At 35.0% G+C, this 19,040-nt stretch overlaps 1 protein-coding gene across 1 annotated transcript in view; it reads right to left on the minus strand.

Moving 5' to 3' along the window:
- CFAP54 (cilia and flagella associated protein 54) overlaps positions 1–19,040 on the minus strand; it is a 267,535-nt gene that overhangs the window by 184,126 nt on the left and 64,369 nt on the right. The window contains 3 exon segments of the mRNA XM_077772255.1: positions 300–485; positions 730–822; positions 3,765–3,941. Coding sequence (XP_077628381.1) covers positions 300–485; positions 730–822; positions 3,765–3,941 — 456 coding nt within the window.

Consider the following 19,040-nt stretch of genomic DNA (forward strand, 5'->3'; position numbering starts at 1 on the left):
TAACATTTATTTTCTTCTTTGTGAATTTCAGTATTTTCTAAATTTCTAAAATTACCATGTGTTACATTTGTAATCCAGGGGAAAAATGCTATCATAAAAATCAAATTCACTAAAAAGGTAAGGAATGATTCTTATTTTATAAGACTACACTGCCCTAATGGAAAATACGTATTACAAGAGCTTTAGAATAACTGCTGTGATTTTTTTCCCCATTGGAAAGTACTTAGTAACAGCTCAACAGAAAAAAAAACAAAAACAAAAACAAAAAAAAAACAAGAAATCTGCAGAATCTCTCCTACCTGTGTCAAGAACATCCGAGCAGTAACAGCAGAAAGAGGTGGATAAACCAGAATTGGTTTAGTTGTCTCCCCAACAGCATCACCAATAAGCTTCCCATCAGAAGAATAAGCAGCAATTGCAAAGACATATTTTTCATTTGTTTCTAAACCTTTCACTTCAAAAATGCTTTTACCATCAGCTGGTATCTGTTAACAAAAACATATTTCAAGTTATGTATGGAAAATGTGACTTTAAAAATATGATTAAATAACACTTATATGTAAAAAAATAAAACCTTTTGCATTTACTGTTGGATTTTAGTTATCACTTAAATTGAAATTAGAGAAATTCACTGAAATAAGGTGTGTTATAAGGTGGCGAAAACACTCAATTGTCATTAATGAGACTTTTGATAAGATTTCCTGGCATTTTTTTTTTAATTTGACATACCGCTTCTCCTGAGTTTGGGAGATGATTATTGTTTAGCCTTACTTTTCCATAGCTCCCTTCTGCTTTGCAACCCAAAATGCAGTACCAGGAGACCTGCAGAGAAAGATGAGCCCATTATCTACCGTCTGTTTAAGAAGGCATTCAATTTCTTTTATCAAGATGTGGCACTTGTGATGAGCCACTGGGTGTTGTGTGGAAGTGTTGAATCACTAAATTGTACACCTGAAACTATTATCATACTGTATTTTAACTAACTAGAACTTAAATAAAAATTTAAAAAGGAAAAAAGATGTAGCAAAGGGAATACTTTTCCAAATAAAAATGTAGCTATTCAAGTTATCAATCATGGAATCTAAGTTTACAAATATATTTTAGGTTTATTCTCAAAAAAGAAAGATAAATATAGGGCTTGTTTACCTGAGACTACAAAGTATTACTCATTACTGATTATTTTAACGACCATCAACTTAGCAGTTCAATTCCTATATGCTAAGTATTGTTAGGGAATTTACATAAACTTTCTAATATTTGCAACATCTGTATGAAATAGGATTACTATTGTCATTTTGCTTTACAGGAAATGGAGACAGAAATGTTCAATAATTTGCTCAAGATCAGATAGTAGCAAGATATTTGATCATTCTTAAATATATGCAGAAACCAAAAGCAAATGCACATTCTACAGGAACAATCAAACTTAAACTTTAATTAAGTGGTTAGAAATGGTTCTTCTGCCAAGATGTCAAAATAATGGAATTGCTCATTGGAATGAACTATTCTCACTGTAGGGAAAAAGGGAGCAAGTTGATACCTAGGGAATGGCATTACGAACGAGCCACACTGTCCTGGGGCTGGGGTTGGGCAGGTTGTCATCATTGTGCCCCAACATCTCAACTCCTAAATGAGAGGAAAACTGGAAAGAAGGGATAATGTAACTGTCTCTAAGAAGCAACTGCCTCTTATAGCTTAGCCTCTTCCTCCAGGTCAACAGAAAAATCCTAATGATGTCTTCTCTGCACAACTAGTTCTCAACCCTGGCTGTGCAGAACCACTTTTTAAAATACAGTTTTCACAGAATCAACTATTTTTTTTTAAATTACATATACCCAAGTCTGCCTAACCTCAATGAATTAGGCTTTCTGCTACAGGTGTCCAAACCTCTGTGTCTAAAAGAAAACTGCTCAGGTAATTAAGGAACACTAGACAAAGGCAGAACTCCAAGGACAAAGACAGCATTGAAGGAACTTGGAAGCTGAAGCCAAGAGGGGGCAAAAAAAAAAATTAAATGATTCTCAGAAAAAAATTTGAAACTAAATTTCCTTAACTTCCCATGTAAAAAGAGTACCATTTTACACAGAAGGGAAAAAAGGCAGAAAGATTGTGTTATATGACTTAGATTATTATTTCCTCTAAGTTAAGCTCTCTATATAAACTAGAATTTGAAGGGTAAAATTCTAAAAGCATTTTTACAAGCAGGATTTATATTTTTATTTTGTTTCACAAACAAAAACATCTTAGTTTGTGTAACTGTAAGGAACAATGTGTAATTAGAATCTACACAAAAGTAAAGACACCATGAACAAATCACCACTAACTTTAGAAGTAAAAGTTTATTAATAACATTAGCATTTTCAATTATTAAAACAGATTTTAATGAAACAAATGCTTTAACAAGAGATTTTGAAAAAACAGAAGATAGCTGAAGTCTCGAACCAGAAATCTTATTTAGGACCACAGCACCATCTAGTGTTGATGAGTATGTAACAGTTTATTATAGCACAGTTAGGTGTTAAATGTTACTTCTATTTCCCTAATGATAAAGCATTACAAAGGTGATATTACTTGTCACTGATGTCCATATCCCATTAGTCTGAAGCTGCTCAAAGAATGGAATCAAATGTTGTGATTATTTTTGTACCTCAATTATCTTGCACAGAGCTGGACAGAAAAGAGATACTCAATAATGCTCAATGGATGAAATTTATGGGGAAAAAATCATCAAATAATGTAATCACACTCTATACCATCATTAATTGTTTTAAGCAAACTTTACTATACATGTTTAATATAAGATATGGTGGAACATCAACTACAATGTGTCAAGAATGTTATATGTTATCTCATTTAATTTTCACAGTAAACATATTTTGCAAACAAAACCACCACTACCACCACCACCTCAGTAAGTAAATTTAAATTTCCTAAGGTCATACTGCTAGTAAGTGGTAGAGCTACATTTTAAACCTGTATCTGTCTGACTTTCAAGCCTGTGCCCTTTCCACTATACCAAGTTGATATAAGTTCAGTCAGAGTATCCTAAAAACAATCAAAGACAAAACTTTATTTTTTATACAACATCAAAGAGCATCTTGTTGATCATCCCAAAAAAGGAAAAATTTAATATGTAAAATAGAAATCAGGTGGAACCAAATGCTTGAGAGGACACTAAATCTCAGCCTAGAATCATATGTAGGCCAAGTTCCAAAGCACTGGGGATGGGAAAAAGAGTTCATTCTTCAATAAATACATAAAGATTTATGACTTATAATATGGTTGGAATTGTCATATGTTTACATTAAAAGAATCCCCATTTACTTGGAAGAACTCTGGGAAGAACCTTTAAATTTGCTGTCCCCAAACTTCCTATCTCCACCATTGGCTCTGAGAATCACATCTATCCTCCTCAAATGTCTGATTCCAGTTGATCTGAGACCTTCTCCATCTTGAACACACTCGGATGTCAGCATATGACTGTGCCATGGTGACAAAGACACTTAAGAGCGAAACACTTCTCTACTGTTTCTCCTTACTATACATTTCGGGATAGCAAGGCTGTATAGAGCATAAGAGAAAATAGCCTAAAGAGGGAAAGGTCTTGAAGAAACTTAGTTAAGATGTAACAATACTAATCCCAGTGCTCAGTGCTTATAAATAAGACTATTCAAGTCCTAAGAGCAATAAAAGTATCGATCACGATAGTCATAGGAGTACTTATGTCACTTTGCCTGAAATAAAGATCACAATGGGCAACATACCTTAACATCTGAAATAAATGGAGCAGGTTTCAATGTTACAGAACAATGAGTTCGGGATAGCAGGATAGGTGGGGGAGGGATTCTGGTTTTCTTTCTTTTCGAACTCTCCACATATTTTTGATATGAATATAGAGCATGTTGTTCTGTTTCAATTTTCTCAATTAAAGAATATGCTTCCTATAATAAAGTGCGAACATAGAAAAATACATTTCAAGATTTGAAGTGCATTTATATTTGTAGAATTCTGGTAATGTTAAACAACATTATCTTGCTATCCATAGCTTTTTGAGCCTCAGTGTTATACATATTTCAAGATTGAATGCTTTAGCTACTAAATAGGGACAAGTAAAAAATAGCCATAAATTAAATAAAGCAAGAGAGGCATATTTATACGTCTAATATGCTTATCATTATATTAATATTAGACATTTTATTTTCATACCAAACCCTCTGAATATCTACCATAATATTTCACTGTCCTTAAATAATTCATAGCACAATCATTTATATATACTGATGAACTGTACACCTACTGCTAATGCAACTTGAAATGTGACTCTCAAGTAATGAGACTAGTGGTATGTGTGACTTATGAAATTAATATTATTGAAAGCTTCTTACTATCAGCAAGAAGAAATAAAAACATCCATTCTGTAAGCCTGAAAGAAAGGTTAAGCACCATTTCAAAAGGTAACACACTGAGAGATAACACATAAAAAACAACAACATAAAAATCTGAAGATCTGAAGATTTCTAAAGAATCTCTAAATATATTCACAACTATAATGCATGTAAATTGGTTAAACTTTTCTTTTAAATTAAGTTAAAAGGCAAAGACTTTTTAATTGAGGTCCAAAGCAAAAATCCACATAAAGATTAAAATTAAATGGCTAATAGAGAAAAAAATAGTCTTTCCAACAAATGGTACTAGAACAATTACGTATCCACATGCAGAAGAATAAAGTGCCCCTACATCCACTACATACAGTTATTAACTCAAAATGAATACAGACCCAAATATAAGAGCTAAAATTATAAAATTCTTAAAACATATGAGTAAATCTTCAGTGCTTTGAGTTAGGCAATGGTTTCTATGATACAAACACATACACACACACCAAAAAGTAGATAAATTAAGCTTCATCAAAATTAAAAATTTCAAATGATACCATCAAGAAAGTAAAAAGACAACCAACAGAGAGACAATATCTGCCAATCATGTATCTGATAAGTGATTTGTATTCAAAATACATAAAGAACTGTTACAAGTCAATAATAAAAAGACAACCCCATTTTAACAAAATGGACAAAAGTTTTGACAGATAGTTCTCCAAAGATCTACAAATAGCCAATAAGGACAAAAAAGATGCAAAACACCATTGACCATTTAGGGATGAAAATACAAAATCAGCAAGCTAAATTCAAGAAACAGATAATTCGAACGCAAGATAGTGATAGAGCTGAGAAAGATATCCAAAAAATTCATCCCACAACGTCAGTCTCAACTGATTTCATACTTTAAAAATTTCAAACCTCAAGGAACTGATAATTTCTATACCATTTAAAATTTTTCTAACTACAAAGATAGATACGTTTTCAAATAATTTTACAAAATTATTATATCTTTGATAACAAAACTTGAAAAATGCACTTAAAAATATAAAGCAATCTTCTTACAAATATAAATGTAAGCATTCTAAATAAAATACTAATACATCCAATCTAGCAATATATTAAAGGAATAATGTACTGTAATTATATTATCTCTCTCCCAGGAATACATGGATAATTTAATATTAGGAAGTCTATGAATACAATTTATCTATAAATCAAATGAGAAAAAATATGATTATAGGCTCAATGACCAAAAAAGTACTTGAACTTCTTTAACATTCATTGCTAATATTTTTTTTTTTTTTTTTAAAAAGAGGTGGTCTGGGTGCCTGGGTGGCTCAGTCAGTTAAGTGTCCGACTCCAGCCTAGGTCATGACCTTGCCATTCCCAAGTTCGAGCCCCACATCGGACTCTGTGCTGACAGCTCAGAGCTTGAAGCCTGTTTCAGATCCTGTGTCTCCTTCTCTCTCTCTCTGCCCCTTCCCCACTCACACTCTGTATCTCTCAAAAAAAAAAACAAACAGTAGAAATAAATAAATAAATACATACATAAATGAGATCAAAAGGAAAATTTTTTAAAAATCTTAAGACAAATGAAAATGGAAACACAACATACCAAAATCTATGGGATGCATTAGAAACAGTTCTAAGAAGAGAGTTTATGAAGAAAATGCTTCCACTAAGAAAAAAGAAAGATCTGAAATAAACAATCTAACTTTACGTTTCCAGGGAATAGAAAAAGAACAAAAACTTAAGCCCAAAATTAGTAGAAGGAAGTTATAACAAAGATCAGAAGGGAAAAGGGAAATAAACAAAATAGAGACCAGAAAAATAAAGAAAAAAGGTCAACTAAAATAAGGGGAGGTTTTTTGAAAAGATAAACAGGACTGCCAAACTTTTAGCTAGACTAAGAAAAAGAGAGGGGCGCCTGGGTGGCTTAGTCAGTTAAGCGTCCAACTTTCACTTAGGTCATGATCTCGTGGCTCATGGGTTCGAGCCCCGCATCGGTTTCTGTGCTTACTGCCAGCTCAGAGCCTGGAGCCTATTTCAGAGTCTGTGTCTCCCTCTCTCTCTGACTCTCCCCTACTCACACTGTCTCTCTCTCTCCTAGAAATAAATAAAAATATTTAAAAAAAAAAAAAGAAAAAGAGAGAAGACTTAGATAAATAAAATCAAAAATGAAAGAGGAGACATTATAACTGATTACCAAAATACAAAGAATCATAAGACATTACTATGACCATTATACACCAACAAATTGTATAAACCAGAGGAAATTGAGAAATAACTTGAAACATATGACTTACCAAAACTGAATCATGAAGAAATACAAAATATGAACAGGCCAATAACAAGTAAGGACATGAGTCAGTTATCAAAAACCTTCCAATAAAGAAAAGCCAAGAATCAAATTATTTCACTGGTGAATTCTAACAAAAATTTAAAGACTTAATGTCAATATTTCTCAAACTATTCCAAAAAAAAAAAAAAAAAAAGGAAGAGAAGGGGATACTTCCAAACTGATTTTATGAAGCCAGTATGATGCCATAACAAAGCCTGACAAGGACACTACAAGAAAAGAAAATTACAGATCAATATCTCTAATGAATATAAATGCAAAAATCCTCAACAAAATATTAGCAAGCCAAATCCAACAATACTATAGACTATATACTAGTGGGATTTATTTCTGAGATGCAAGGATGGTTCAACATTAGGTGTGATACAAATTAATAAATGTGATAAACTACACTGACAAAATGAAAGATAAAAATATGATCATTTCAATAGATTCAGAGAAAGAATTTGACAAAATTCATTTTTTTGTCATTTTATGATTTAAAAAAATACCTCTCTACAAACTGGATATAGAAGGAACATAATAAAGGCCATATATGGCAAATCTATTGCTAACACCATACTCAATGGTAACAGATTGAAAGCATTCCCACTAAGATCAGGAATGAGACAAGAGTGTCCACTCTCACCACTTCTATTCAACATGTTATTAGACATCCTAGCCAAAGCAATCAGAAAAGAAAAAGAAATAAAAAGTATCTAAATCTAAAAGAATGAAGAAAATTGTCTCTGATTACAGATGACATTATATAGATAGAAAACTGTAAAGACTCCACCAAAACACTGTTAGAACTAATAAACAAATTCAGTAAAGTTTCAAGATCTAAAATCAACTACAAAAATCTATTATGTTTCTATACACTAACAACAAACTATCCAAAAATAAAAATAAAAATAAAGAAAAGAGCCCCATTTATATTAGTGTCAAAAATAAGAAAATAGGAAAAATTTTAACGAAGGAGGCAAAAAAGCTTGTGCACTGAAAATTATAAAACATTGATGAAAGAAATTGAAAATGACACAATAAATGGAAAAATACCCTGTGTTCATGGGTAGCAAGAATTAATATTGTTGAAATTCAATGCAATCTTTAAGAGAATTCAATAGCATTTTCCACAGAAATAGAAAAAGTAATCCTAAAATTCATATAGAATGACAAAAGATCCAAATAACTAAAGCAGACTTGAGCAAGAAGAACAAACCAGATTTCAAACTATATAACAAAGCTATAGTAATAAAAAATATGGTATAGATAGATAGATATATAGACAGAGAAAGAAGAAAGAAAGAAAGAACGAAAGAACGAAGGAAGGAAGGAAGGACGGAAGGAAGGAAGGAAGAGAGAGAGAAAGAAAGAAAGAGAGAGAGAGAGAGAAAGCAGGAAAGGAGAAAGGAAGAAGGAAGAAAGACCAATGGAATAAAATACAGAGCCCAGAAATGTGGTCAACTAATTTTTGACAAAGTTGCCAAGAATATACAATGAAGAAAGGATAGGCTCTTCAATAAATGGTGTTGGGAAAACTGGTATCCATATTTAAAAGAATGAAATTGGACCATTATCTTATTATACATAAAAATCAACTCAAAATGGATTAGAGACTTGAACATAAGACCTGAAACCATAAAACTCCTAGAAGAAAACATAAAGGAAGAGCTCTTTGACATTGGTTTAGGCACAATTTTTTGGATCTGACAGAAGTAGTATAGGCAACAAAAACAAAAATAAATAAGTTAAAAGCACAGCATAGGAAATAATCAACAAAATGAAAAGGCATCTTATGGAATTGGAGAAAATATTTGTAAACTATACATTCAATAGGGCTTGATATCTAATATATAAAGAAGTCTAAACTCAATACCAATCAATCCAATCAAATGATTTAAAAATGGGCAAAAAAAAAAAAAACCTGAATAGACATTTTTCCAAGAAAGACATTCAAATGGCCAACAGATACATGAAAAGATGCTCAACATCAATTATTATCAGGTAAATACAAATAAAAACCACCATGAGATAGTACCTCACACCTGTTAGAATGTCTATTATCAAAAAGACAAATGATAACATATGTTAGTGTGGATGTGGAGAAAAGGGAACCTTTGTACAATGTTGGTAAAAATGTGAACTGGTACAACCAACACAGTAAACAGTATGGAGGTTCCTCAAAAAATTGAAAATAGAACTATCATATTATCCAGTAATCCCACTTCTGGGTACATATCCAAAGCAAATGAAATCATTATCTCAAGATGTATCTGCACTTCTATGTTCACTGCAGCATTATTCACAATAACCAAGATATGAAGACAACCTAACTGTCCACTGACAGATAAAGAAACTGTGTTACATATATACAATGGAACATTATTCAGCCTTAGAAAATAAGGAATTGGGGTGACATGTATGATCTTGAGGGCACTGTACTAAGTGAAATGAGCCAGACAGAGAAAGAGAAATACTTTATGGTATCATATCTATGTCTAATCTGAAAAAAATAAAAGTCAAACTCAGAGAAACAGGAAGTAGAATGGTGGTGGCAAAGGGCAAAGGGCTGAGGAGAGGAAAGAGGGGATTTGGTCAAGAGGCACAAACTTCCATTTATAAGATGAATAAGTCTGAAAATTTAATGTAGAGCATGGTGACTACACTTAATAATAATAGTGTGTTGCATACTTGAAATTTGGCAAGAAACAGATCTTAAGTGTTCTCACTCAAAAAAAAAAAAAAGGTAACTATATGATGTGATAAATGTGTTAATTAAGCTGATTGTGGTAATCATTTCATAATGTACAGTAGTCCCTGCCTATCCACGGGAACACATTCCAAGACCCTCAATGGATGCCTGAAACCACAGACAGTATCAAACCCTACATATATATATATATATGTTTTTTCTTATACATATATACCTATGATAAAGTTTAACTTATAAATTAGGCACAGTAAGGGATTAATGATAACTAATAATAAAATAGAACAATTATAACAATATATTATATTAAAGTTATATGAACATGGTCTCAGAATACCTTATTGTACTGTACTCACCCTCTTCTTGTAAGAATTGGAGAAGATAAAATGCCTATGTGATGAGATGAAGTGAAGTGAATGACATAGGCACTATGACATAGCATTAGGCTACAACTGAACTTCTGATGATACATCAGAAGGAGAATCTGCTTCTGGACTGTGGTGTCTGTAGGTAACTGATACCTCAGAAAGCAAAACCACAGATAAGAGGAGACTACTGTATACATATATCAAATCATCAGGTTGTACATTCATTTTATTTGTCAGTTATGTCTCAATAAAGATTGGGGGAGTGGCAAACCTCAATAAACTAGGAAAGCTCTTGCCTTAGCATGATAGTAATTTTAGCATAATAAAATATTAATTTTAGCCAATAGCCAAAATTATGGCTAATAGGGAAGCACTAAAAGAATTATCAATAAAATCCAGAAGAAGACACAATGCCACCATTGCTTTTTGTTCTGGAAGTTCCAGCCAATTTAATAAATTTAAGGAAAGAAATCCTGAAAATGAGAAGACGAATGTGTGCCTACCAAATTTCAAATACATTTCACTCTGATAGAAAAACCTATGCCGTTTCCCCTGCAGAAGACATGCTAAGTTCAAAGCTTCCATTTGGAGATGTGGACTTGAGCTCAAAAGAAAGGGTAAGACTGGAGATAGGATCCACAAGTCATCTGCATCAAAGTGATATTTAAAGCTGAGTGAGTAAACCAGTTCCCTGTGGGAGTGTAGATGATAAAACTCTAGTATCATACATTTTTTCCTAAAATAACAATTGACCTAAATTGAAATCAGAATTAACTCATTTTTATTTTTTATAGGAAATGGCTGACATTAAGGTCTAAAATCATTAGTTGTGATTAAAATTTATCTGTAATAATAAATGGGTTTTTTAATTCTGCTTGTTCTGTGCAAGAAGGACTTGAAATGTTTATTTGGCATTTATAGTTAAGAATCTTAGCCATCTGCATAGGACAATTATTCCACCATGTGAGAAGGGGTGTATTAAATGGTAACCATGTTTCTAGGGCCAATGTGTCAAAGATCTTAGCTGTTGAGACTCAAAGCTAATTTACAGATACATGGTGCTCAGTATAACTTGAATCATTGAATGAATCAATCAATCAAGGGGATAGGGTGGCATCTACAATTCTTTATCATCTCTGTTTTTTCACTCATTCAACCAAACTGAGAAAAAACTGGGAGAAAAGGGATGGAAAGAGAGATGTTGAAGTAGCTGTGTCTTAACACTATGAGAGAGTCAAGGCATTGGCAGTGCCAGTTTAGCCCAGAGGATACAACAACTACGGGGCTAGACAGAGGCTCATTGACCTCCCCACCCTCTACCATAGACAAAAGACCAGATCTGGTTCCCTGAGAGGACAGACATGTCCACAGAGCAGGGTTCCCTTGAAAGGCAACAACAGGTAGGACGTTGATGAGGAAGAGAGCAGAATCGAAATGAGGAAGAAGCCTGAGCAGAAAAAGATAAGTAGATTCCTCCCAGGTAACTGTGGAAATTTTTAAAGAAATTCCTACTTGAACAGAAGGGAGATGAAAGTTATTATATTTTGAACATTAAATGTTAATGTGCCTTCATTTGCGTCACAGACTGTGGAGACCAAGATATTTTAGGCTGCATAAGAACAGGTGAAATCAGCCTGAGGAAAAATTATGCAACACAAGGGAAGGGACCAACACTCTGAAAGTTTCCGTTCTCTGGATTACGCGTGCAGCCTATAAAATACACCAGCAGCACTGGTTTACTGGCCCTAATATTAATACAGACTACTTTTGACCTCATCTCAACTGGCCAGCCAACTGCCCTGGGCTTTCTACACTTATTTCCAAAATTTGCCTCGGCAGTTCATGCTCCAGAAACCAGTCAGACACTAGCATCTTCTGACTTGACTCTAGCAGCTTCTCTCTGCAAATCCATGAACCCAGCTGAGATTTTTTAAAACTTCCTGCTTTCTGCCATGGCACAGTCATTTCTCAAACCTTGCTATTGATCAATATCATCTATGAAGTTTATTTAAAAATTAAGATAGTCCATCCCCACTCTGAACCTATTTAATAAAAATCTCCAGGGATGGGGCTTAAGCATCTGTATTTTTTAAGTTTATTTCTTTATTGGGAGGGGGGCAGGGAGGGGCAGTGAGAGAGAGAAGAGAAAGAGAGAGAGAGAGAGAGAGAGAGAGAGAATTCCAAGCAGGCTCCACACTGTCAGCACAGACCTGATGTGGAGCTCAGTCCCACAAACTGTGAGATCATAACCTGAACCAAAATCAAGAGTCGGACATTTAACCAACTGAGCCACCCAGGTGCCCCAAACATCTGTGTTATTAACAAATATCAAGGGTAATTTTGAAGTACAGCAATGACTGGGAACCACTAATTGAGATGAGTTCATCAGCCTCCTACCCTTCCTCTCAGTCTCTAATCTCCTCAACCTCCAGTCATCTAGACCTTCAATGACCCCTCCTATACTTGTTACAGTGCAAACTCCTCGACAGCTCTTTGTATTCTGATCATGATTATACTTTCTAGCCTTATCTCCTTCTCTACTCTTTTGTTCTCCCATAACTATCTCCTATCCAACCTAACCTCCAAAGTCATTTTTTAAAAAAAGGTACTCATTCCCTGAGAACCTATGCTTGTCATGCCTTGAAGCTTTTCCCATGCAACTTGCTCTTCCTGAAGGGTTTTACACCTTTTAAGTGCCTCAAGACTCATTCAAACATCAACCCTGAATCCTCCCAAGAGAAGTCCCACACATTTAGGTACTTACTCTCTTCATTTCCCATTCTTTACGTTAGCAGGTATTACACAATATGATTTGTGTATGTGACTGTCTACATTCTCTAAACAATGAGTATCTTGGTAGCAATGACTGTGCTTTATTTATCTCTTTAGGTTCAGTAAATGTGTTTTAAATGAAAGATATATGAAATTATGACAGACAAGGATGTTCTATAATGTATTTTAAAAAATTTTTTTTAATGTTTTATTTCTGAGAGACAGAGACACAGCAAAAGGAGGGGAAGGTCAGAGAGAGAGGGAGATACAGAATCTGAAACAGGCCCCAGGCTCTGAGCTAGCTGTCAGCACAGAGCCTGATGCGGGGCTCGAACCCATGAACCGTGAGATCATGACCTGAGCCGAAGTCGGATGCTTAACCGACTGAGCCACCCAGGCGCCCCTATAATGCATTTTAGACAGTATATTTAAAATGTTCTGACTGAGTCTTGATCAATTTTAACTTTAGATTCCCCAACTCAGATTCTATGGCCCAATTTGAAATAGATTAATAAAAGTACTAAAGTCTTATGTGAAAGGTAACAAAAGTCTAAAACAGACTCCTTGATTCATGTATACCAGGTAAATTCTATAACAGTACTCAAGATAAAACCTAATGCTAGCTAGAAATTAAAATCCTAACTTAGTAAGCCAAATCACTGGTAGCCAAAAGCATTCCATTGATAAGAAAGTGATTAGTATACTAATTAGAAAAAGTATCTGTACCCCCATATTCATTGCAGCATTATTTACAATAGCCAAGACATTATATATATATGAACATATTCATATATATGAATATTATTCAGCCATAGAAAAAGAATGAAATCTTGTCATCTGAGACAACATTAACATAGATGGACCCTGAGGGCATTACGTTAAGTGAAATAACTCAGAGAAAGAACAAATACCATATGATGTCAATCACATGTGGAATCTGAAAAGCTCATTGGTGGTTGCCAGAGGGTGGGGGTGGGAAGTAGGGCAAAATGGGTGAAGGAGGTCAAAAGGTACAAATTTCCAGTTATAAAATAAGTAAGTCATGGGGGTATAATGTACAGCCCAGTGACTACAGCTAATAACATTGTATTCCTTATTTGAAAGTTCCTAAGAGAATAAATCTGTAAAGTTCTCATCACAAGAAAACAATTTTTGTAACTAATGACAGATACGTAAGTTAATAAGATTTTTTTGCAGTGATCATTTAGCAATATATACAAATATTGAACCATTATATTATGCATCCGAAACTAATATAATGTTATATGTCAAATACACATCAAGTTTTTAAAAAGAAAGTGATTAGAACTTTTTAAAGGGGGTTCCCCAAATAAAAGGAAAAGTAGTCCCAAAATCTCAAGAAAGAAAAATTCCCATGAAACCAGCTCTATTCAACTGTAAAAAGAGAACATGTTCTCAGTACGGACATGACTGTTGCCTATAACATGTCCAACATGAAGTTCAAAGTACTATTGTCTGAAGGTAAATCTCTCTGCCTATAGTTCCCATTAAAGAAACAGACTTGCCTCTTCTTAGAAGTTACTCAATGCTTAAGAGTACAGATTGACATTAAATACATTTGACATCCACAGTGCAATAAAACACTTAGGAAAAGATACAATGCAATCTTCAAGGTCATGATTAACAACTATCCATAAAAAACTATCATAAGACTGGAATAATAAAGTGTCATATTTATTACTTGTCTAGTAGACCTCCTGAGGTATATTCTGGATTCTCAGCACTATTACATACATTTTAGAAGGAGATGAAAAGTAGGTTAAGTTATATCCAAGAATCTAGGAAAGGAATATTTTTTATTGCTAAGAATAAAATATACAATTTATAATATCAATCTCAGAGAAAACACAAAAAGAAAACATATAGTTTGATAGAGGAAAGTATATCTACAACACCAAAAATAGTTCTGATGGGATAAAATAGAATGTTCCAGAATGTTCCAGAAAACATAGTAGTAGTAGTAGTAGTAGTAGTAGTAGTAGTAGTAGTAGCAGTCTAACATTTATTGACTGCTTCTTCTGTGCCAAATGCTAAGCATTTTACAAGCATCATTTCCTTGAATCTTCCCAAGAACCCCCATATTACATATGAAGAAATTAAAATTTAGGAGAGCAAAAGTAACTTGATCTTGGTCATACAGCTAGTCAGTGGTAGAACCAAACTTTAACCCAAGACCCTATACTCCTAACCACTATGTATCTTGTCTGAATACAAAGCTAAGTTAAAAAGAACCATGGAAAGGCAACCTGGATGATATTTCCCATGAAATACCCTTAACACTTGAAATGTAAATTAGTTAAAATCTCCTGTCAATAGTTTGAAGTCTGGAGAGTCAAAATATGACTTCACAGGAGGGAGTCGGAATCAGAAAGATTTGCTGTCTACGGGGAAGACTTCAACATGGAACAATTAAAAAGAACTGATAAGATCTCTGAAAAAAAAGATTCACATATATTCTTCCCCCAAAAGCAAAAAGAATTGATTTGACTAAAATGCTATAAAATAGGAAGAATAATTATACTTAGTAATCCAACTACCACTAACATAGTTAATAGTGGTATGTAGGAGACATGAAGGTGTAAATTCAAGAAATAGTAAAGCTAGGAGTTATTAGAACCTCAAGTGGTCTGGGCTCCTTCATTAGTTCTGGTTCCAAGACAGAACAATAAAATTAGAAAATGTCAATTACAATCATTATCATCATCATCATCATCATCATCATTTGCTAATCCGTAAAGCTCCTTTGCTTAGAGTTGAAGCAATGTGACTGAATTTGGGAACTGCTAACATCATCTCAACCGTCAATTTGTTTAGGTTCCTACAAGTAGAATTAGGAGAAAACTAGATGCATCAGTTGGGTTTCCTGGTAAGAGGAGCAACAGGAAAACGAGGCCAGGACCACAGCAGGTCCAGAAAGTTAGGAGGGTCTGGAACACAACTATAACATACAAGCATTGGAAAGAATGAATGCCAACTGGCATTAGTCTTTTTATGCCTCTACTCAAGATTCAGAATCCAAGGAGGGAGCCACCAATTGGCCTTACTCACATCACTAGACATCTGATTGGCTAGTAGAGAAGAAAGCCTCTGAAAAGTCCCATCTGACTACACCTAAAAGGAAAGAAGGAATTTCTCAATAGGTGATATTTGGAAGGGGAAATAGGTGCTGGACAAAAAACAGTATGCAACCTGCACTGTAACCCTCATCACTTGGATTGAGGAATATTCCTGCCTCTTCCCAATGAGAAATCCCATCTGCACAGATATGAATGTTTGGCTGGCAGACTCCGAAGTGGACTAAGAGCAAAGACCATAAGCAACACAATGAGTGCTCTATTTGATCAGAAGTAGATCAGGGACATCCAAGACTAGTTTCAGGTGCAATCCATGAAAGTAAATCTGTGGTGCATTATGTAATAAAAAGCCAACATGGACTTCCAGAAGCCAAATAACCAAGACAGGGAAAAGGGGGGACAGGTGGAAATCCCCATAATCAAAAAATAGACCAGTCATTTCATTTAGAAAGCTAACGAGCTATTATCAAAGGTTTGTCGGGGCGCCTGGGTGGCTTAGTCGGTTGAGTGTCCGACTTTCACTTAGGTCATGATCTCACGGTTCGTGGGTTCGAGCCCCACGTCGGGCTCTGTGCTGACTGCCAGCTCAGAGCCTGGAGCCTGTTTCAGTCTGTGACTCCCTCTCTCTGTGACCCTCCCCTGCTCACGCTGTCTGTCTCTCTCTCTCTCTCTCCTAGAAATAAATAAAAAACATTAAAAAAAAAAAAGATTTGTCTCTGACTCCTGGCAACAAGTTGGTCCACTTTTCTGATTAGAAATAGAATGGACAACTGATGAGATTATGCAGCACCACAACGTCAGGAAAATTCTGAAAAACTAAAACAGGGTACGAATTATTTAGGAGTTCTGAAAAGACTCAAACTTTTCAAACCTTTTTATGGTATCAGGTGACACATCAGTTACTGATGTGGGGATAACTTTATTACAAAATCATGATAATGCAAACCATTCTGTAATACACCCCAGCAGAAAATGATTGCCAAGGGAAAGAAATTTATTTGTCTTCTTTAAAGAGAGAAAGTTTGGCAATTATTTGAGCCATAACATTGTTTACGAGAGTACTCTAAGGACTGATCATTAAGCCTTAACACTTGGATAAAAAAAGTACCATTGAGGAGAAGAGGTGGCTATAGAAGATTTCAGAACTTCTAAATAAATATTCAACATGCTCCTAGTTGGTGAAATTCCTTGTGGAGTGCCCCTCATAAAAAAAAAATAGAACCTCTAAATGCACCTCATGATTGTATCCTACGAGGACATTGTACTTATAATTTTTGTTAAGTTAAAATAGTTTCACTTAAGAAATAGAAGGAAAAGACACACAAGGCAAAAAGCATGAAAACTTCAGACTTCTCACAACTCCAGTGTGTCCTCCAGTGTCAAAAGTAGGAAGATAGAGATATAATCAGGGAATGAGCATATTATGACAGTATGAAGACCAGACTGAGTCATAATAAAACAAAAGGGAAAATCTCAGAGACTTTATTCTCTCCAGGCTCTGAGAGACTAGAAAATTACTCCTGAGAGAAACAGTTCTATAAGAAAGATAAGTTTTATTTGACGTAGAAATAGGACTGAAGTATTAGTATCCTCCAAGTACTAGATAGTAGCAAGCGGCTACAGAAGCATCTGGTAAGAAAATGAATCTGAACATACCCCAAAGTCTTCCAACAAAAATCAGGCACCAGTCAGCTGAGACTATCCAAACCCTCATCAAACTCCTTCATTCACATGCTAGATATTCAAATTTAATAAGGCTCTTCCAGGGGCGCCTGGGTGGCTCAGTCGGTTAAATGTCTGACTTCAGCTCAGGTCATGATCTCATGGTTCGTGGGTTTGAGCGCTGCGTCGGGCTCTGTGCTGACAGCTAGCTCAGATCCTGAAGCCTGTCTTCAGATTCTGTGTCTCCCTCTCTCTCTGACCCTCCCCTGCTCATGCTGTCTCTCTCTTTCTCTCTCAAAAATAAATGAAACATTAAAAATAATAATAATATAATAAAAATAATAAGGCTCTTCCCTAATACTGCCAGGATGGACTTAACAGCTTTGAACATCAATAGCATCAATCCATCCAAAATCCTCAGACTTCCTCTCTGGTCTTTTCTTACTACCTTATCCCAATACTCACCTCTCCCCTTTGCCACTGCATCTGCTTCTATGACACTGAGATCTATAGGACCACAAGAACTCTATGACCTTTCTAGCTTCAGGAGCTTTGTACATGTTGTTTTCTCTTCCTGTAATATCATTTCCACCCTTTGTCTTCCTCTTTCTCTGCTTGTCAGTATTCAACTTCATGATTTCTTTTCTGGATGTTTCCTTAAACATTACCCACTGCTGGGTTGGGTACTCCTCTGCCTAATTCCCCTGGCACTCTTTGCAATGAAACCATCTATGGCAGTGACCCATAATTACCTACTTACTTATCTATGTTCCCACAGACTCAATTTATCCTGAAGGCAGGGACCACAAAGAGAAGGCAATCCATCAATATTTGTTGAATAAATAAAGGATTTTAGTTTGTTTTTATCCCCTGTACTCAGCATAATACCAGGCACACAATCAATGTGCAATAAATATTTGCTGAATGGATGGTAAGTACACAAAAACATTATTTGGATGAATGAAGTAATGGACAGATGATCAGAGTTCTAAATATCAGAAATCTTAAATTCCAATATCCTACTTTCTGGCCTCAAACACCTATCCTTCCAGCTCTCTCAGATTCTGATTTTCTGGTCTCTGACATCACAGAGACGTCTAGTCTCCTGACATCTTCCTAATCTTTATAGACCCTGACGGTGTCACTTCTCTCCCCACACAATCTGTACCCATTTTTATTATGAACTTTTAACCCACACTATCATTTGTAGAAATCCAGCCCTGTACACATCTCTGCTGTCACAAATATTCTGCTGTCACAGCTACTAAAAATAACACACCAGGATAATGTCATACCACTATGCAGATGGGGCTTCTTAAACATTCATGGTCTTCAACTTCAGCTAGAACTTAGTGCTATCCAGTCCTTTAACTTGGAGTCGGCTTCCTCATCCATTTCTCACTCATTCCTCTCTACTCTGTAATCATCTTCTCTCTCCTCAGTCCAACTGTCCACCCTTGCTCTCCACCGTTGGCAGATATCCCTTGCTTCCTAGTCTATCAGATGATTGGCATAAGAAGGCATCAACTCAATTCTCTGCCTCCACACCAATAGACTTACTCTAATCTACATCTATCTTTTCCTCTTTCCCTTTTATATCAGAGGATGAGGAGTTTGTCCTACAGCCCACCCTCCACTGAAGATGAATCACTTTATCTGTGTTTTCAATCTCATCTCCTTCCCTCTTCTAGTAGAAGTCTGCTCTATTATTAA

Source organism: Crocuta crocuta, unplaced genomic scaffold (genome assembly GCF_008692635.1).
Source record: "Crocuta crocuta isolate KB4526 unplaced genomic scaffold, BGI_CrCroc_1.0 scaffold216, whole genome shotgun sequence".
Classification (NCBI taxonomy): Eukaryota; Metazoa; Chordata; class Mammalia; order Carnivora; family Hyaenidae; genus Crocuta; species Crocuta crocuta.